General features: G+C 43.0%; 1 protein-coding gene across 5 annotated transcripts in view; it reads left to right on the forward strand.

The window, feature by feature from the left end:
• Nucleotides 1-18,458, forward strand: part of vaspb (vasodilator stimulated phosphoprotein b) — a 30,210-nt gene extending 11,752 nt beyond the window's left edge. For 2 of the 5 annotated variants that reach the window (XM_083985382.1, XM_083985381.1), the window contains exons 2-14: nucleotides 8,095-8,266; nucleotides 10,771-10,951; nucleotides 11,569-11,635; nucleotides 12,989-13,101; nucleotides 13,408-13,679; nucleotides 14,248-14,381; nucleotides 14,621-14,672; nucleotides 14,823-14,850; nucleotides 14,968-15,007; nucleotides 15,229-15,285; nucleotides 15,954-16,026; nucleotides 16,608-16,665; nucleotides 16,762-18,458. In XM_083985382.1, the coding sequence (XP_083841508.1) occupies nucleotides 8,129-8,266; nucleotides 10,771-10,951; nucleotides 11,569-11,635; nucleotides 12,989-13,101; nucleotides 13,408-13,679; nucleotides 14,248-14,381; nucleotides 14,621-14,672; nucleotides 14,823-14,850; nucleotides 14,968-15,007; nucleotides 15,229-15,285; nucleotides 15,954-16,026; nucleotides 16,608-16,665; nucleotides 16,762-16,796 (1,248 nt within the window). In that variant the 5' untranslated portion in view covers nucleotides 8,095-8,128 and the 3' untranslated portion in view covers nucleotides 16,797-18,458. Of the gene's footprint in view, nucleotides 1-7,932; nucleotides 7,986-8,094; nucleotides 8,267-10,770; nucleotides 10,952-11,568; nucleotides 11,636-12,988; nucleotides 13,102-13,407; nucleotides 13,680-14,247; nucleotides 14,382-14,620; nucleotides 14,673-14,822; nucleotides 14,851-14,967; nucleotides 15,008-15,228; nucleotides 15,286-15,953; nucleotides 16,027-16,607; nucleotides 16,666-16,761 lie in introns of those variants that run through there. The other 3 variants (XM_083985383.1, XM_083985384.1, XM_083985385.1) reach the window with 3 other exon arrangements.
• The last annotated feature ends 205 nt before the right edge of the window (nucleotides 18,459-18,663 follow it).

An 18,663-nucleotide genomic window follows, 5' to 3' on the forward strand; every position in this document is an offset into this window, starting at 1 on the left:
ACAACCAAACCGAGCAGAGCCGCATCGAGCCGAGCCGTGCTAGTGGAAATGCGCCATAAATTAAATTGAATAACATTTTTGTTGGACAGAGCGACATAACAAGGAAACATGTCTTTGTCCCAAACCTTATGGAGGGCAAAGTGCAGTAAGATCAGGATTTTCAGCAGTAGATATAAGGATGCTTTCAAACATAGTGCCGTTTATATATCATTAATATGTCAGCTTCATAAGAACTTTTTAGTAAACACACAGAAACCTAAATAAATTCAACACTGGCTGTGCCCACTCCTTTGCCATAAACCAGCAGCAGTTCTCCTCGGTACCCCGGCTGTGTCAAGTGTCCTCTCGTCTCTTCATGTAATCCCAGACCGACTCCATGATGTTGTGATCAGAGCTCTGCGGGGGTCACGCCATCTGTTGCGGCACTCCTTGTTCTTCTTGTCGCTGAAGATAATTCTTTATGACTCCTACTGTATGTTTGGGCTTGTTGTCATGGCGCTGAATGAATGCTGGACCAATCAGATGCCTCCCTGATGGTACCATGTGATGAATAAGAATCAAAACTTCAGGGCTGCAACTAAAGATTAGCTATAGGCTATTCATTTTTGAGCAATCTGACAAATGTTTTCTCAGTTTTTTATTGTTTAATTGTTCCACCTATAAATCTGCATACAAATTGGTTATTTTGTTCAATCAGCAGTGCAGACCCCTAAATATATATACTATAGTGTTAGTACTGTCGAATATGGCAAAGAAAAGAAACAAATCTTGCATTTGAGAAGTAGAACCAGACAATGTTTTGCATAGTTGCTGTACCCCAAACCTTTTCACAGTATTTCAGTTCAGGTTCAGTTTTCAGAAGTATCAGGCCTCGGGGGGCAAAGCTTTCACATGTGAGAAGAAAAAGTGAATTGTGGTCTTTATTGCGCTCTCTTTATTACACGGTGTTTTCTGTCATAAACTTGGTGTCCTGCTGATGATTGCTGGATGATTAGCTTTGTTGTCGTGCATCATACTGTAGGCGGCTTTTGGAAAGAGGCAGCACACAGCGCAGAGTGGATGGAATGCAAGCTGGCCGAAAATTGGCAGGGCCAGGAGGAGGATTATCTAAGTGGCCACTATCTGCAAAGCGGGCTAATGTAAGGTCAAAGTCTGCACACCACACACTCCTCCGTCTCGATATCAATGAGAAGCAGGAAATGTGATTAAGGTGTTGCCTTCTCTTTCTTCCTTCTCTCAACTCTGTCTTTACCCCACAACAATGGGCTCTGGTGAGTTGAGTGAAGGTGTCCTTTCTTTCTTCAGTGCGAAGGCAAAGAGAGTTGCATGTCAGGGCAGCTGAGAGTCTCTCTCCAGAGAAGCACGTCTGCCTCCTCCTTAGCCCGAGCTGAGGAGGATGTGCTCCAACCTGTAAAAGGAATTGAGCTCAGTGAGGAGGACAGAGGTGAGATGGTTCCAAATATGGGCATTAAGTGTGCCAGTCGTGTCCCCCTCCTCCACACACACACACACACACACACACACGTATCCAGCGCTGCCTCAGAAGCAGGAAGGAATTCATTTCAACCCTTGAAGTGGTCAACAAAATGAAAGTTCGTCCTTTCAACTTTTCCCACAATCCTCTATAAACGCTGCCAGGCAGAGCTGAGTCAGTGCTGGAAGAACGCTGAGGGGTTTTCTCGGTAGAGCTGCGTACGCCTGACGGTGTTCAGACAAAAAAACAAAAATTGAGTCAAGGAGTTATAGCCTGGGTGCCTGTGTCTGTGTGGCTGTCTGACACGGGAAGGCAGAAAGCTGTAGCCTACAGCGAGTGTGAGTGTCAAATTGTGAGCTTGGAGCAGCATGCTGGGACCTGTGTGAGGAGAAACAGGCATGAGGAAGAGGACAAAGAAAGAGGGAGTGAAGTTAGCAGAAAGGAGGTCTACTCTCCCAGCCCTCTCCCTTCTTTCAGGTTTTATTAAACCTTTATCAAAGTGACAGTTGGATTGTTGCTTTTCAAAAAGTGTTTTCTCTATAAAGTTAATCCTGTATGTATTTGACTTCATCCTCTGAAAGGCTATTGCGAGTAACGCTAGTTCTGCTTTTATTTCCTGTTGTAGGTCAGTTACACTTGTAAAATGTTAAATATTTCAATAAAGGAAAAACTTCTCTGTTTGCATCATATAGGATCATTTCCAAGGGGAATCCCCAGAAATATTTAGATCAGTGTCCTTGTTTTTGTTCTCCTTCCACTTGGTAATCCATGAGACGTTTATTCCACAGTCTGGATGTCGAGCTACATATTAACATTTATGGGGCAGCAGCGGTCTCTCACAACAGCACCGGCCCATCGCAGTTTGAAAGCTTATCTAGCACCTACTGATGCAGTCAGTGATAGTCGTTGAATAGCGACATGGGAAACTGTTTTCATGGGATGAATGTGGTTTAGAGGCTGATTCCAGTGTCATGTGGGCCCAGCTGAACATCACTGACAGCCGTACATATGGCCCCGAGGGTGGTTTGAGGACAGCGTGCTGTCAGATGACCGGGCCCACCGTCAACAGCCTATTGTGTGGGCTCCCCATGCCCGAGTCAGCATCAGAGGTCAAGTACTTTGCCACCATCATGACCCGAGTTCAGTGTTTGTTATGAGGCAGCAGTATACTGACAAGCGGTTTTTACACTTCCCTTTTTCCCCCTCATCTCAAACAATATTTTAGTCTTCTGCAAAGAAGAAATGACTGAAAACAAAACTGGGATTTTATTGCATTGTACACAGAGGAGTAGCATTCACATACTGGCACATGCTGAGTTTTCCCCAAGTTATCTCTTACAAGTGCAGCGACTTCCCCTTTTCCCCTTCTGTCTGTGTTTGTGTGTCTGACTTTCGAAGCTTAGTCATATGTCAAATATTCAGGTGCTCTGGTTGGAAACGGGAAGTTTCAGACTTAACTTATGAATGAGTTATTATCACTAAATCCTCTTATTCAGTGTTATGAGCCTCAGGTTTCATTTATTTAAACTGAGATGGAAAAAAAAACATGCTAATAGAGTAAATAGACTGAAGTAGTAAATATTGTTCAGTTGACTATAACATCCAAAACACATATGAACACACAGTAGAACATGTATGAACATTTTTCTCTATACACATCATGGAGGGGTAGTTAAATTGGTGCTTTTATCTCAGTATTAATAAGTGTTGTATATAAAATGTGGTCTGTTTTTAACAAGGAGAATGAGGAAGTTGTTTGGTTTTACACTATTCAGTGACTCAGCCTCACCTGCTGTCTGGTTCTGATGTCATGTTTTAACGTCAGAAGTAATAAATCACAGTTTGCGTACATTAAGCTTTACTAATCTTATCATGACACCAGTTTCTCGCCTTATTTTTCAGATGTTCTGATGCTATATTGTTTGTAATGCTCTGTCTGCAGTAGACTGTCAGACGTCTCAGCGTGAGCTACTGCTGTAGGTTTCAGTGTTTTTTTGCTGCGTGATGATTACCACACAGAAAGACACTTATCCCTGAAGGCAAGAATAACTCAAAAAGCCTGAACATCATTAAAAAATGATAGTTGGCTGGAGTTGTGAGGACAAAAAAGAAGAAGAAAAGAAGCCTTTTCATATAGCGGTGTTATGAGCTCCAGGAGGAGAAGGAAGCCTGGCGAATAAGGAGATACTACATCAAGCCGGAGACAAATGGCATTACTCTACTTAGTGTCTAGACATCGCTGTGTAACTTCAGTCTGTCTCGTCTCAGCAACATGACTAACGTCTGTATTTCACGTGTGTCATTGTGTGTAAAGCTATGTCATGATGTGAAGCATTATAAGGAACATGGGATTTACCTGTGTTGTTATTATTAGGCTGTGCAAAAGGTCTGCCTTTCATTTTGGCTCTAAATACAGTATATTATGTCAGACGGACCTGTACAGGATATGTCACCAAGAGGCCTCTCAGTCTCCACACATGACTTAGACTTGGTTAAATTGTTTGATTTGGATAGAAGGCAAGTGGAGCAAGCAGTCAAGAGTGGCAGATGAGTGTGGTGGGAGGGTCAGGTAAGAGGAGGAGGAGGAGGAGGAGGAAGAGACAGAGCCACTGGGCTTGACTGTACTTGCCAGCACATTTGGGGAAAAGCTCTCAGAGCACAGCCTTATACAGACATTTCCAAGAGAGCATGTGCCCCGGCCCGTGCACTGCGGTTTCCTGTTAACCCCTCGCTGGCCGAAGAACCACAGAGCAATGAGGAACTCAGTCAGGCTGGAAGAATGGCGAGCGAAGACGGACCGAGTTGAGTTTTCGAGTAGAGTGCGCGTTTCTGAGTATACAACAAGGCATTTGCATATCAACCTGCCGGTCATTTTCATGTGCTGAAGTGTTGTAGTCCTTTTGCCCAAGGTGTTTTTAAAGGTTGGTGACTCAAATCCCTCCCAGAGCATCAGCCAGTGACCTATTTGTGCCTAATAGAAAACCTCTTAAGTCAACCGGTCACTTAGTTAGCTTAGAGTCAATGTCCTCTCTCTAGAGGACTGGTGGTCTTTGTCCGAGGGAGGAGAGGAACAGATTGTTTATGGTCGCGCCTGCCATCGTTTATTCCAGCACTAACACACAGTGCAGTCAAACCTAACCACAAGTCCTCTGCTGCTGGGGTGGGGGGGTTATACCCAGTGGGGCCAGGTCAACACATGGACACACGTGTTGGCAGGTCGACAGGTGTGTGGACGTGTGCGTGGCCTTTTCCTTTGTGCGCGTGTGTCGCACGCTTTTAGAGTTTCAGTGTCCGTAGTTCTATCAATAATGCAGACGCTCAATCTCACTCCTGAGCCCTCGCTTTCTCTGCCATTAAATATGCATCCGTTTCCCAGTCCTGGGTCTCTGTCACCTCCCACTTCCCATAAGCCCTCTCTCTGCCTCACACATCAAGAGCATGCTTGATGCAGATGAGGTCAGCGAGTGCTGGAGCACCATCCAGTCATAGGCTTGCACCTGCTACAAGGGACCGATTGGCCGGCTGCTCAAGGTTTTAAGCCCACAATTAAGGCTCCGACCTTGTCCAGTGCACCTTATCTGTCTTGTAAAAATCTTTCCCGTATCCTTTTGTCAACATGTTCCCCCTGTTGAGCTATTGTTAACGTTTGCTGAAGCTCAAATACTGAACCCAAATATCCAAAGTAATGCACAGTCAATAGAGATTTGTACACCCACAGAGATTTTGGCAGACAGTGTCAAACTGAGAATTAAAAGTTGTAATTTAGCAGATTTTCAACAGGACAATGACAGCAATAATGACTGTCATTATCCAGGATAGTCAATAATTTGCAAACGTATCCGCACAAATGAAGCAGATGTTTTGTGTCTCAGCTCTGGATGTACAGGGAAATATGGATGTTGGTACATGTGCTTTTTTTTTCTGTTTTGATTTGAAGATTAATTTTTATATTGATCTTGTATCGGCAGACAATATAGACATTTTGAGAACTTGACTGATGTTTACATGTGATTTACACACAATATATCAACCAAAGGGCCTAACATGCAAAAAGATTTTTAGTGAAGACCCCGTAAATTACTTTTTTTTCTTAATGAGTTGGCATTTACAGATATAATACATCTGCAATAAGCTCCTGTCCCCATGTCAGTCTGACCAATTCATCAGTCTGCATTTATTTAGCATGGACTAAGCCACCTTTTTACAACATAAATACACCATGACAGACTTCAGATTATGAAAATTAAAGAAAAACATCTTCTCTAATGTCAACCATACCCACAAATTTGTTGAATCTAACAGTTACATAATGCATGCATTAGTACTGTAACCTTTATGATATAACAAAGTGCAAGATATAAATAAACATCAAGATTAAATCTCTTTATTTGTAGGTTTAGGCAAAAAAGCAGAGGGGAGAAAGTTACCCTTAAAATCTGGACTAACATTGACTATTGGCACAATTATGATACGGTGCGTGCCAAAAAAACACAATCACAGGAAGATGATTGAAGTTTATGTAATACATGTTTCTGTCACTGTGTTGTGAAGTTGTAAACCACCCTTTGCCTGTTATACAGACAGATTACAGTTCAAGCTAAAAGTCGCTCCCTGTTTGTAACGGGAATCGTAAACATGTCTGCGTTCATCAAAACATACACCTTTCCTATTATTAGTCTCTTGGTCATTTGGCCTCATCGTCAGCAGCGAAGCAAATATCTCATTTTCAGTTAAAACACCCGGTTTAAATGTTATCATCTTGTAGGAAAACATAGGGTGTGTGTGTGTGTGTGTGTGTGTGTGTGTGTGTTTGTGTGAGCGCATTGATTGTTCAGGCTGGGGCAGTCCTTATTAGGCAGCACTGGCAGCAGGAAGTAGGTTGTGGCTTTGGTGCTGTGTCACAGGAAGGAGCAGATTGTATCATGGGCAGGACAGATGGAGGGAGAGGTGGAGGGGATGGATTAGGGGACTATAGGGAGAGCCTGGGGGGGCAAATAAGGAGGGGTGGTGGTGGTGGTAGTTAAAAAAATTGGAATTGACAACCCACCCCAGCCACCTTTTGTTACTCTGTCCTCCTCCGCCGTTTGTACATACTATTAACTGTATTTATGAGGCGCAGGGTTTTCCACTGTTGTTTTCTTATATGTGAAACACACAGAATCAGAATGGGTCAAATATAGTGTAGGCTGGAGAAATAAATGAGCTACATTTGTGTTTCTTTTCTACAAGGACAGATTTCTTTATCTTCAGGCCTCGGTGTCTCATATTCAAACATGCACAGACTCTGCAGCTACCAGCACCACTAACTAAACTCGCATGCACGCAGACATTCCTGAGCGCGTTGTAAGAATGTGTTGTAACCTGTGTGGATTCTGCCCGCATGCGACTATAAATAAAATGTGTTGTCACGGATCTCGGAGCACATGTGGCTGTTTTTTCTCTCTCTTCATACAAAGCGAGCTGATGTTGGAGGGTTGATGCGGAGCAGGTGGAAGATTCCAGAGCTTTTTGCCTCGCTGGCGGAGTTTGGCACAACTTCCTGTCTTTGTCAGGCTCCATTGTTGTCTCGCCTCCCCATCTTGTTTTGGGATCATCTAATCTTTTTCTCACTTCGCTGCTTTCTTTCTCCGTGTCTCTCTCTTCCCACCTCTTGTATATGTGTCAAAACATGATGTTTCTCTTTGTGGCTCTTATCCTCCTCTTTGTAGAGATGGGAAGACACTTGACTGAATTACTGTGCTGATAAATCTCCAGGAAGTTTGGAGTACTTCTCTGTCACTAACAGCTTGACAGAAATGTCAGCATTAGCAACACTAAGCGTGTAGTATTCAATACTGTATGTCAGCATCCTGTATTGTGACAATGTCTGTTAGACGGGACGAAGCTGGACTTGTCTCAGAGATCTGGCTCTCATCTCTAAAATGGTTTGTTTATAATGGACTGTTTTTGATCTTTGTCCATCCGGTGTCTCCAGTTCCTCCTCACCTCCCCATGTGTTTGCTTCTTCCCCTCCTGCTGCAATCCACACAGCCCGCCATTATTTTATCATTTAAAAAAGCAGGTTTTGCGTTATCTTATTAAATTGTGCATAAATTGCTACTAAAATAACTGATTTATATTGTGGAGTTATAGAAGAAAAGAACATTAATTGAGATGCCTGGTCACAGTTACTGGGCAAAATAGATGAGAAGTATGAGCCTTCGTCGTCAGCAGCATCTTCTAGATATATCCATGAGTATCTATTCATTCTCAGTCATGCTGCCAGGAAAGAAATACCAAAATCCCTGTGGTGACAGCCACAAAGATTGTTTGATCATACATGTGTTGGCTGAGTGTACAGTCGTTACCACAAGCCTGCGTGGTTTTGTTTTTGTGGCTTCACTTTCATCCAGCAGTTGCCAGTAGTCTCTGCTCTGACTGAGATTCACAGTTTATGCATACGTTTTCTCTTAACAGCTGCAAATCGATGTTGATGCACCTTTTTAAAGCCTTTACTAGTAAAAGATGTGAAGTATTCTCTTTTCAAAGAAGACCGAATCACGCCTTGATTACTGAGCTAAAATTCTCATAGCAAAACTAACATACCGTATTCTCTTTCTGTCTTGCCGTCTCTCTTTCAGTGAGTCCAGTATTTGCCAGGCTCGGGCCACTGTGATGATCTACGACGATGGCAATAAAAAGTGGCTGCCGGCGGGCGCTGGACCCCAGGCCTTCAGCAGAGTCCAGATCTATCACAACCCCTCCACCAATGCCTTCAGGATAGTGGGACGCAAGATGCAGACGGACCAGCAGGTAAATGTGCGAGCGTTTGTGCTTTGCCTCTGGAAGTGTGAGTGCATGTGGTCGTCTGTAGCTCATTTATCTGTCTCTGTCATGCGGCCAGTGGGCGACTGTGGACTCCTAAGGCTGTATGAGTAAGCACGTAGGTGTGAGACAGTCTATCTTTGTATGTTCCCATTCATCCACATTATCGCTTGTCTTATTTGATACTACACACACTAGGGTCTGGAGACTGCGTTGACAATATATAGTGCATACACCAGTGGTTCCCAACCTTTCTTGACTCGTGACCCCATTTTGACATGACAAATTTTTGGCAACCCCAAATTTTTGGGGGGCCAGCACAAATATTTTTATATGCTGCATTTTATTTGAATTCAATTTATATTCAAGAAAGTGAAAGTATAGAACACAGTTGTTTAAGATTTGTGTGTGGTGTTTTTAATCATAATTTTAAAAAGAATAATAATTATTTGAAAAATATTTTCATCAGTAATTACTAGATATTTCAGGCGACCCCATTTGAATTTCAGGTGACCCCACGTGGGGGCCCGACCCCAAGGTTGAAAAACATTGGCATACACTGTAACTTTATCAGTGATCCCCAAGAAGTCATCATCATCAATCGTTCTATAATCCTGTTGATTCCTCATGCTCATTCATTTGGTCAATTATTTACTTAGATTCATAAATGACAGACTGAACTCTGTACTGGCAAGACATACAGTCTCCTGACACAGTTATAATAAGCTGGTGGCCTACTGAACATTTTACAACAGGGTTCAGTTTCAGCTGGGCCAAGAACGCAAGTTGGGAGAGCGAGAGAGGTTAAAAGCGTGCAGGATTTATTGTCCCTCCCTCGCTGAAATGTCTCAACATGACAGTTTGCTCGTATGGCTTTGTCAGCACTGGTTGTTACTCCCACTGTTTTTTGTTCTTTGGGTATGAGAGAGGAGAGGACATAAAAAGAATGGGCCCGCAGATGTTGTTGAGGAAGCTGGAAGACAAAACCAGATGTGTACAACTGGCGGTGGTGATTTTAAGTAATTTATCAGGTATTTAGCCAAAACAATTCTGCCTTGTGCTCATTTACCTCAGAGAGAAGAGACGCATTACAGACATTTGTATGTAAGGTTGTGTTTCCATGCTGCTACTGGTACTGATAGTGTGTATTACAGAATACTGTATTGTACTAAAGAAAAGATACATTTTTAAAGAAAAGTGTGTGGGTCCAAATGTATATCTTTTAGTGTCATGAAAATAGGATAAAATAAGATAATATTCTTAGACTTATTGTACAACGGATTGATGCACACGCATACACATCGCAGGTTGGATTGTTGCTGAGCTTCTTTTGTGGACTAGCTTGGATGACTCTTGGCACTAAAGCTGAATTTCTGGTGGAACTTGAAGTGTTTCATTTTGGGGCACAATGTTGCTATTAGAAGAGGAGAACAAAGATGGTTTCCTTGACAGTATCACCAGATAATGACTGGCCAGTCCTCAGCAGATAAAGGTGGGACATGTTCTAAATTAAAACGCTGGGTAAACTTGAGTTTGGGTGGGCCAATTGTTGACTACGCCCCCTCCTCTCCCTGCTGCTTTAGTGTCTCTGTCCTTCTTTAAACATTCACGACTCTAAATGTTCCCCAGAGACAGGTCTTAAAGTGGATGATGTTTCCTGCGAGATAGTTAGCCCGTTCAACCATTTCCTGTGACAATTTAGGGAAGAGTCTGATACCCAATAAGGACTCTATATTTGTGTCTGATGGCGACTTGGTTTAGGATGTTGGTGAATGAGAGCAGCGTGGAGCTGATGAGAGGGAGAAGAGCGGCTGTATTCTCTCTCTTCTTCCATGATCTCCCCTTTTATTCTGATTGTGTGCATGTAGAGTAGCTTTTTGCCGACATTATGCTTCTTTCTTCAATTTCTTTGATGCATCCTGGTGTGACTGGATGATTAAACTGGAACATGTTGCTTTCTTTTACTTAAAGATACCAAAGCTCCTCCTTTTTATCCTGGTCTTAGTGTTGTAATGGAGGGTTTAGGAACATTACTGTCTGCAGTGGCAGCTGAACTTGCTGTCCTCTCTTTCCAGAGCTTGTTAATCGCTCCAATATTCACCCTGACGGGGTCTCCTCTCCTCCTGTCTGCTCTGTGGAATCCAGAGGCTGTTAAACAAATACTGAAATGGTGCGTCAGCACATTCAGGCAACGCTCAAATCCAGAACATTTTTTTTTCTTCCTGGTTCATGGGCTTCACGCCACCTGCTGGGTGGAATACAAACCAGGATAATGTATGCACAAGCAGGGATGTGGGTTTGTTGGGTTTCACTTAATAGTTTTTCCAGCTTCCCAGTGAGCAGTCCGCCTCCCAGAGGATTCCTGGGGGGGGTATTTAACTTCTGGCCTGCAAATCTGGAATTTACCGAGTCATCATTTGTGTGACAAATTGATTTCCTCTACCAAAAGGATCCCCAGTATTTACGTATCGTACGTCTTCTTTCTTCCCCAGGTAGTAATAAATTGTCCAATCGTGAGAGGTCTAAAGTATAATCAGGCCACACCCAATTTCCATCAGTGGCGGGACGCCCGGCAGGTGTGGGGGCTCAACTTTGGCAGCAAGGAGGATGCTGCTCTATTTGCCAACGGCATGGCTCACGCTCTGGAGGTGCTCAACTCTATTGCAGACGCAGGTAAATGTGTTCTCAATCAAATTTCACTTCACTTGATTTTTCATGTCTGCTCACCATGTATTGTGCGTTCATTCGACACATGTCCTGAAATTTTCATCCAGTTCATCCATTCAAGACTAACCCTGATTCACCAAGACCAAGTCCTGTGCTGTGTATGTGCTGGCTCAGGGTATTGGCTTTACACAGCAGTGACACAGGATTGGTACTTTATTCCGTGCAGTTTCAATTAGAATTTTCTCACTCAGTTCATATAGTTCATTATGAGGCAACTGTAGTTTTCTAAGGTAATATAAACCTCTACTCATCCCATACTGATGTAGCTTTGGTACAGTGTGGCAAACCCAGTCCAATGAAAGACTATAACTTGAAGACATTGCAGTCCATGGTTCAAGTTCCTGCGGAGTGACAGTTGTTGCATTTCGTATTCCACGGTCGGTCTCTCTAATGCAGGCAAAAATAAATAAATCTTCTATCCAAATGCTTGGATAGAGAAGATCTGTACAGCAATAAACTGAGAGATTGTTCAAGAGCAGTTAAACCCGTTCACAGCGATGGCTAATCCCATGTTTTGTTAATCTTTTGTATTAAGGATGTTTTTCTGTGTTGTGTTTTGGCAGGCTATGCAACCCTCCCCCGCCCAGTGTCGAATGGTCCATCTCCAGAAGAGGTTGAACAACAACGGAGGTACTTTCAGGCAGCTTCTAAATGCTACCAACCGTTGTTTTTACTTTTTGTTAAATCTAATAAACTCTAAGCCAGCGCCATTGTGGATCCTGTTGTATGGCCAAAAGCTAAGCAATGTCATCGTTTGTTTAACAAGTAGGTTTTCTTTTGATAAAAGTGTTTTTTACCATTTAGACAACTAGGCTGTTCTGTGAAGCCGCGTGAAGTTTACATTCCCAGCCGGAGCAAACGATCCTCTGGGTTTAGTTGCGTAACAATCGATAGCAAGTCAAGCTGTCTTGGCTTTGCAGTAGTCCCGTTGGCACAGTTTTGCACACACGCATATGTAGAGGATTTGATGGCATTAGCCTGACACTGCTAAACCCTCAGTCAGCCCCTGTAGGTTAAAGGTTGAAAAGCCAGCAAAGGTATCCTCTCGCATCAACCCTACCTTCGCCCCATCCAGCTATCTGTTCCATTAGCATTCAGACCTCCCGTGGTGACACCACGCATGCCTGCATAGACCAGGCATTAACCTTTTAATCTCATTTAGACTAAAAGGTAATATGTCACAGTGGGGCAGGCTTTGTGATTGGTCCGAGGGACTGTCCGTCAAGTTCCTAGCTGCCCCAGTGGCTGCTGACATCATGAGGCTGAGGGAGCCATTAAAACCTTTGAAATCTGGCATAGATAATGGTGTTAGGAGATATTTTTGCATGAATGCTTTTATTTCTGATGACAGTACTCATTAGTATTATGTTGTGATTAGAAAAATGAAGAAAAATGAGACCTGACCTGCCCTCCCCATTTCCTCCTAGCTCACTCGCCTAAGCATTAAATCACAGCGACTCTTGACTTTTTCTGTGCCCCGTGTGCTTTTTCAAGTGGGTGCACAAGTACGTTGTATCTGTAATGCTCTGTATACAGCTGTTGTGAGTGGCAGATGTGTTGGGGGAGAGGCAAGGGAGCAGTAGTAAACAGAAGCAGCTTGAATTTAGGCCACCACGTCCAGCTGTGGACTTTTCAGTGGTAGGCTAATCAGAAGCCATGAAATCCAACTCATCCTTTTTTTTTGTATCAAAGTCGGTATATTGAACACAAATCCTGGTTTTATCTCTCCAAACAGGCGCCAAATACTCTTTGTAATAGCAGTTGTTCAAAAACAATTGTTGTGGCATAAATAATCCAATAATCTGCAGGACTTTCACTCATGAAATTGGGGATGGCTACAATCTGCCATCGGCCGTCAATAGCCCCTCAGTCATGATTATTCTGTCTAATCAGCTTAATGTATCCATCCTGTCCAACCACTGGTTTATTTTTGAACACGTTCACACATATTTGCTGCTGACAGATGTGTTTATTTGTGCGCAGGTTGGAGCAGCAGAGGTTGGAACAGCAGGAACGGGAGCGACAGGAGAGAGAAAGACAAGAGCGGGAGCGGCAGGAAAGAGAGAGACTGGAGAGAGAACGACAAGCGGCTTCAGGTCAGGAAACACCTGGGCCGGTCAACAAAACTGTATCTAACAACTTTACAGTCCAGTCCAGCTTTAAATCACATAACATTGTGCAGGGAAACCCAAGTGATTCATAGTGTTATGAAGGAAACACTCTTGGGTAGCACCTTTTTTTCAAGATATTCTGTATCGGTCCAGTTTTTTACCTTTTTGCCTCAACTGTTCAACTGTTGACTTTTGTGTGGGACCTGTTACTTTTTTTTTTTTTTTACCACATGTCAGTGCACCACCAGCGTCACACTTACTAATGGTCTTTATTCCCTATTTATTTTTTAGTCCCAGTTCCTCCTGCTCCACCGATGGCCCCTGGAGGCATCCCTCCTCCACCTGCCCCTCCTCCACCCCCTGGACCCCCACCAGCCTCTAACATCCCGCCACCGCCTGGACCACCTCCTCCCGTCGGACCACCACCTCCCGCCGGACCACCTGCCGCCGGACCTCCGCCAGCCCCGCCCCTGCCCACTGGAGGCGGAGCCCTTGGTGGCGGTGGAGGTGGCGGGGGATTGGCAGCTGCCATTGCAGGAGCCAAACTCCGCAAAGTATCTAAGGTGAATACGTAACGTATATACAGTTTCACAGAACTGGGGAAAAAGGCATTTCGTTTTGCTGCTCCCTCTGCGAGAAACTCTCTGCAAGATGAATTAAAATTGTCAAACCTGATCCCTTTTGATAACTTTGTTAGAATTCTTAAAACTAAGGAACTCGAAAGCATTGAGCTCTGTCACTGTTTTTAAATCAGAAGTTGCACTTCGTTCAATCTATCCCTGATAATTTCATTTTTATTTACTTAACTATTGTTATTTGTATTACTGCTTGTACTTGTAATTTTGCTGCCTCTTGGCCAGGTCGCTTTTGAGAAAGAGAGTCTATATATCAATAAGCTTTACCTGGTTAAAAAAAGGTTAGAAACAAAACAATTTTATAGATAGAGCTCTGAGAGGGGGAGTTTGAAGTGTAAGGTACTGTACAATCACTGCTCTTCTGCTGCTGCGCTGATAAAGTCATTGAATTGTTCTTATTTGCAGAGCTATAATACCTGCAGTTATGAGTCAGTTTCTATTGAGTCACCATGGCTTCAGTGACTGTCTGACTCTCTTTGCTATTTGCTGCCCTCAGCAGGAGGAATCGGGCCCTGCAGCTCCGATAGGCAGAGGTGACCCCAGCCGCAGCAGCAACTCCTCTATTGGAGGAGGGGGAGGCGGAGGCGGAGGCGGTCTGATGGGCGAGATGAGTGCCATCTTGGCAAGAAGGTGGGTAACGGCACAAAGTACCCAGTCACATAAAATATCCAGTGCACGCGTTCTAAAAGTAGAGAATGAGGGTTACTCTATTCCAGCTGTCATATTGAGTTGTTTTGATTTCTATTGATGTCCTGGTTCCTTTGACTAATAATCACATCCTAAATGCATAATATGCTGTGTATAACTCATCAAAAACAGCAGTATACAGTATACAGCAGTATAATTTAAGGTGATCCTTTGTTACACAGGAGGAAAGCTGCAGACACTGGAGAGAAGCCACCTGTGAAGACGCAAGATAATGTACGTCTGATATTTATCAAATTATTTTACAAAGTTGTTAATGAATAATCCGTTTGTGTACGGGAGAATAAAAATACAGATTGTGGATAGTTTAGAAAATAGATACGAGGATGAGTCACTCTTTACAGACGCTCTCTCTTTTCTTCACAGGATGATTCAGAGCCTCAAGGTCAAAGCGGTGAGAAGTGAACATTTTTTTTATCTGTGGCCACCTACGTTCACTCTGATATTCATTTTTACACGATATACAAAATGAATTTCAATAACTGGTGTATTTATGCATCCTCTCCCTCAGACACCATTAGAAGACCTTGGGAAAAATCAACCATGACCAGGTAATCCTGAATTCCTGAGCTGCCACAGTCAGTAAATATGTAACCCCCACCGCTGCCTGGCATCTCATGTTTTAACTCATCTGTAGAGTAGTCTTCTATCAGAGTGTGTGTGTCTGTGTGTGCTTTTGTGAACATGTGTGCCTGTGGACAGGTGTGCTTTTTGTGTGCGACTGTCCTCTATTTCCATTCTAAGAGCAAGAGTGTGTGTGTCTCACTAACAGGAATAACTCCATCGCCAAGAACACGGACTCCACTCCCTCATTGTCCCAAAGTTTCAGGTATACATGCTGCCCCATTCACTCGTCGTGACCTTAGCTCCCCTTGCTCCTCTTTTTCTTTCCAGTCTAGCGCAGCATCACTGCAACCTACGTACCAAGGTAGCATATTTTACAGTTGATAGCACCCTCTAATGGATCAGAGAATGGCATGCACCCGAGGGACTTGCGGGTGAACCCAGCTGAGTGTGCAATCTCTGAAAACGGAACGATAAAATGAAGCTGACAGTGTGAATAACGTTTATTTTTTCATGTCACTCCTGAGTGCTGGGGTTGGTGCTGTCATCTCGTGGTGAACATTAGCTTGTCTTGTCTGTCTATGTATGTACTGTAGTTGAAGGCATGTGTTTGCAACTGTGGTGGTTAAAAGGTGGATAGACACAACTGGTGCATATGTGTCATATACACCAGCTGGATTTATTTTGATTTATTTCAGTGGCATTCATTCATGAATGCTATGAAAGGTGGGTAAATGAGCTTGGAGATGGCGTCCCTCATTACATTTCTGCACCTTTTCTCTTTACTGCTCCTTCAGTCCTCTGCTGGTGAGATGGTGATGAACTTGATTAACGGTTGCCCTGTCAACGCAGTCCCCTGAACCTTCTTGGCTTTTTGTGGATGACAGCAACATGTGTAAATTGTCTGTATTTGTCTGTCTTGTCTCCTTACAGGGCGAAGCCAGCGAGCAACAGTAGTAACGATGCAGGTGGAGCTGATGACTCGGATTTAGAAAAAATGAAACAGGTGAATTTCTCATCAGAGCAAAAGAGCAGAACCTGAATGAGGGCAATTACATGCACACCCACACCAGGGGAAAAATGAAGACCTGTGCAGCGCTATCTCTGTCAGTACAGTTTAGATAAGTAAGCCATGCTTCCAAAATAAGGTCGGGGGAGGGAAGATAACTCATTAACCCGCCATCGCATGTATACATAGATGTACAGAAACCAGGTTGATGCAGTACATGTAAACACATTCTACAATAAATCTGCGAGCAACAATTGAATCGAAGGCAACTGGACTTGTATTTGTCTAGGAAGATGTTTCGCCTCTTCTTCATCAGTTCATAACGCATCGATGCGTTACGACTGATGCGTTACGAACATCTTCCTAGACAAATACAAGTCCAGTTGCCTTCGATTCAATTGTTGCCCAGTGATAACGATGACCTGAATGAATGAGAATATCCACATACATTCTACAATAAAGAGTGTAATCAGGTCTTTATGATAAACATAGCTTTTTAAGTGTATGTAAGCACACTTGAGTGCTGAAAGTACCGTCTCACCATGACTTACATTGTCTGTCGATGAATTTTTCTGCAGGAAATCCTTGAGGAGGTGAGAAAAGAACTACAAAAAGTCAAGGAGGAAATTATTGGAGGTGAGGTTGAGTACTCTTTAAAAAAAAATGTTTTAAATAACTTTGCGTTAATGTGACTTCAGGTTCTAAATGTTTGTCTCTTCTTTTCTTTCACAGCCTTTATTCAGGAGCTGCAAAAGAGAAGCACATAGTTCTGCTGAGTGTCAGGTGTAATGGAGGGATGTGATAGATGGAGGAGGCTGAGGCCCGTTGGGATCTCTCCTCCACTGAGCCCTCCCGTGTAGCCCAGGGATTTCTCTTTTTCACCTACACACTTTTCCTCTTTTCTCTTCTCTCACACAACCACACGTGAGCATACTTGCTTATGTGTACAACATGCATATTCACTTCATGTAAATGGTAACCCAGGGAACCTCCTCACGTCGCCATCCGGCACTTTTGATGATCACTCACTCACTATTACTGCAGCGGTGATCCCATCTCTCCCCTGTTCATTCGTCTCGTCTCGTCCCGTCCCCTCGTGTCCTGTGTGTGCTCAACTCATCGGAACCAATTCAGAGCACATAGCCACAGCCACAGTTGCTGATCCAGTTCATCATTGTGTACACTCATCATAACCCTCTTTTCTGCAGAAGTCCTGCTACTTGTGTCTTCTCCCTTCTGCTATCAGACGCACCATTTACTGATAGAGCAGTCTTCAGTATTCAGGGACAACGTATTAGTCACATTTTTACTGTAAAAGCAAGATGCTGGCATGCTGGGATCCTTTTTTTTTCTTGTTCTCAGTTGACAATTTACTGTTGAAACTCAAACACTGCTATAATAGTTCAGCTTGGACATCCTCTAGCAGTTTATTGCCTCTGATGGTAGTTAGAGGGATGAACTAAACAACAGTAATCGAGGATGGATCAGAAGCCCCACCTCCCTGACTACTGCAGTGTCTCTCCATCAAGTGGACTTTGAGCTCCCGGCAACGGCTAAGAACCAAAACAGCACAACACAAGCCTTCACTGCTGCGAGATAGAGAAGTTAGAGGAAGAGGAGACAAGCAGAGGGAATCTGATGGACAACTTGAGTGCTGTGAAAGAGGAGTGCGTTGTAGTTTTATAATGTGTGAGAAATTTATTCTCTTTGCATTGCACTTGTTCCTGAGGTAGCGTGTCTGCGTGCCACACTGCCTTGACAGACTATTCCCTCTAACTCAAAATGAGATATTATTTGTTGGCCAGTGCAGTGGTCCCACACTGTGCTTCAGCTAGTCATTTTCTTCCATTCTAGCTATGTTTTCTAACTTTGAAACATGAAAAATGGCCATGATGAGGTCAATTAATTTGGCCATGACCAACTGCCTTGAGGATAAATATATAGATATATAGATAAAATATATATATATATATATAAGGAAAATATATATTTGTTTTGAGGGAAAATGTTAGCAAAAATGAAACGGTGTTTCTATTTTAATTGAAGTGACTGGTGAATGGGGATTTTTTTTTTTCCTTTTTTTTTTTTCAATGATTGTTTTCTTATAAAATGTTATTTTGGGTTTACTGTTTCTTTTTTCTAATAGAATCTAGGCTTTTTACACTGAAATATTAAGAAAACAGCTTAGAGACACTGGATTAGAAATGCCTTTATAGTCGAATACAGCTGCTTCTTGAAATGCATCACATCGTCTCGAGTCATCTTTTGTGTCCCGGTATTTCTTTGAATTCTGTATCTTGAGTGAAATTCGATTAACTACATGATGTATGATGCAAATGCCATTGTTTCTTGCACTGAAATCCAAACCAATTTGTTAAGAGGGATTTGAGCTTTGTTTAGAAATGTTGCGATACAGAAAAAACATTAAAAGTGTTCAGCATATTATGGTCATTGCGGAATTTTACCTTCCACTGATTTCAGTCCTTACCAAGTTAAATCAGATGTTTTTTGATCACTTTCTTGTTTTTTTTTAGGGGCTCATATTGGACTATCGCTTTAAGTAAATATGCTGTTAGGGCTTTAAAAACAAATGGTAGTGTACTAATTTGTCACAGAACTGACATACATGGGCGA

This window comes from Trachurus trachurus (assembly GCF_905171665.1).
Source record: "Trachurus trachurus genome assembly, chromosome: 13".
Taxonomy (NCBI): domain Eukaryota; kingdom Metazoa; phylum Chordata; class Actinopteri; order Carangiformes; family Carangidae; genus Trachurus; species Trachurus trachurus.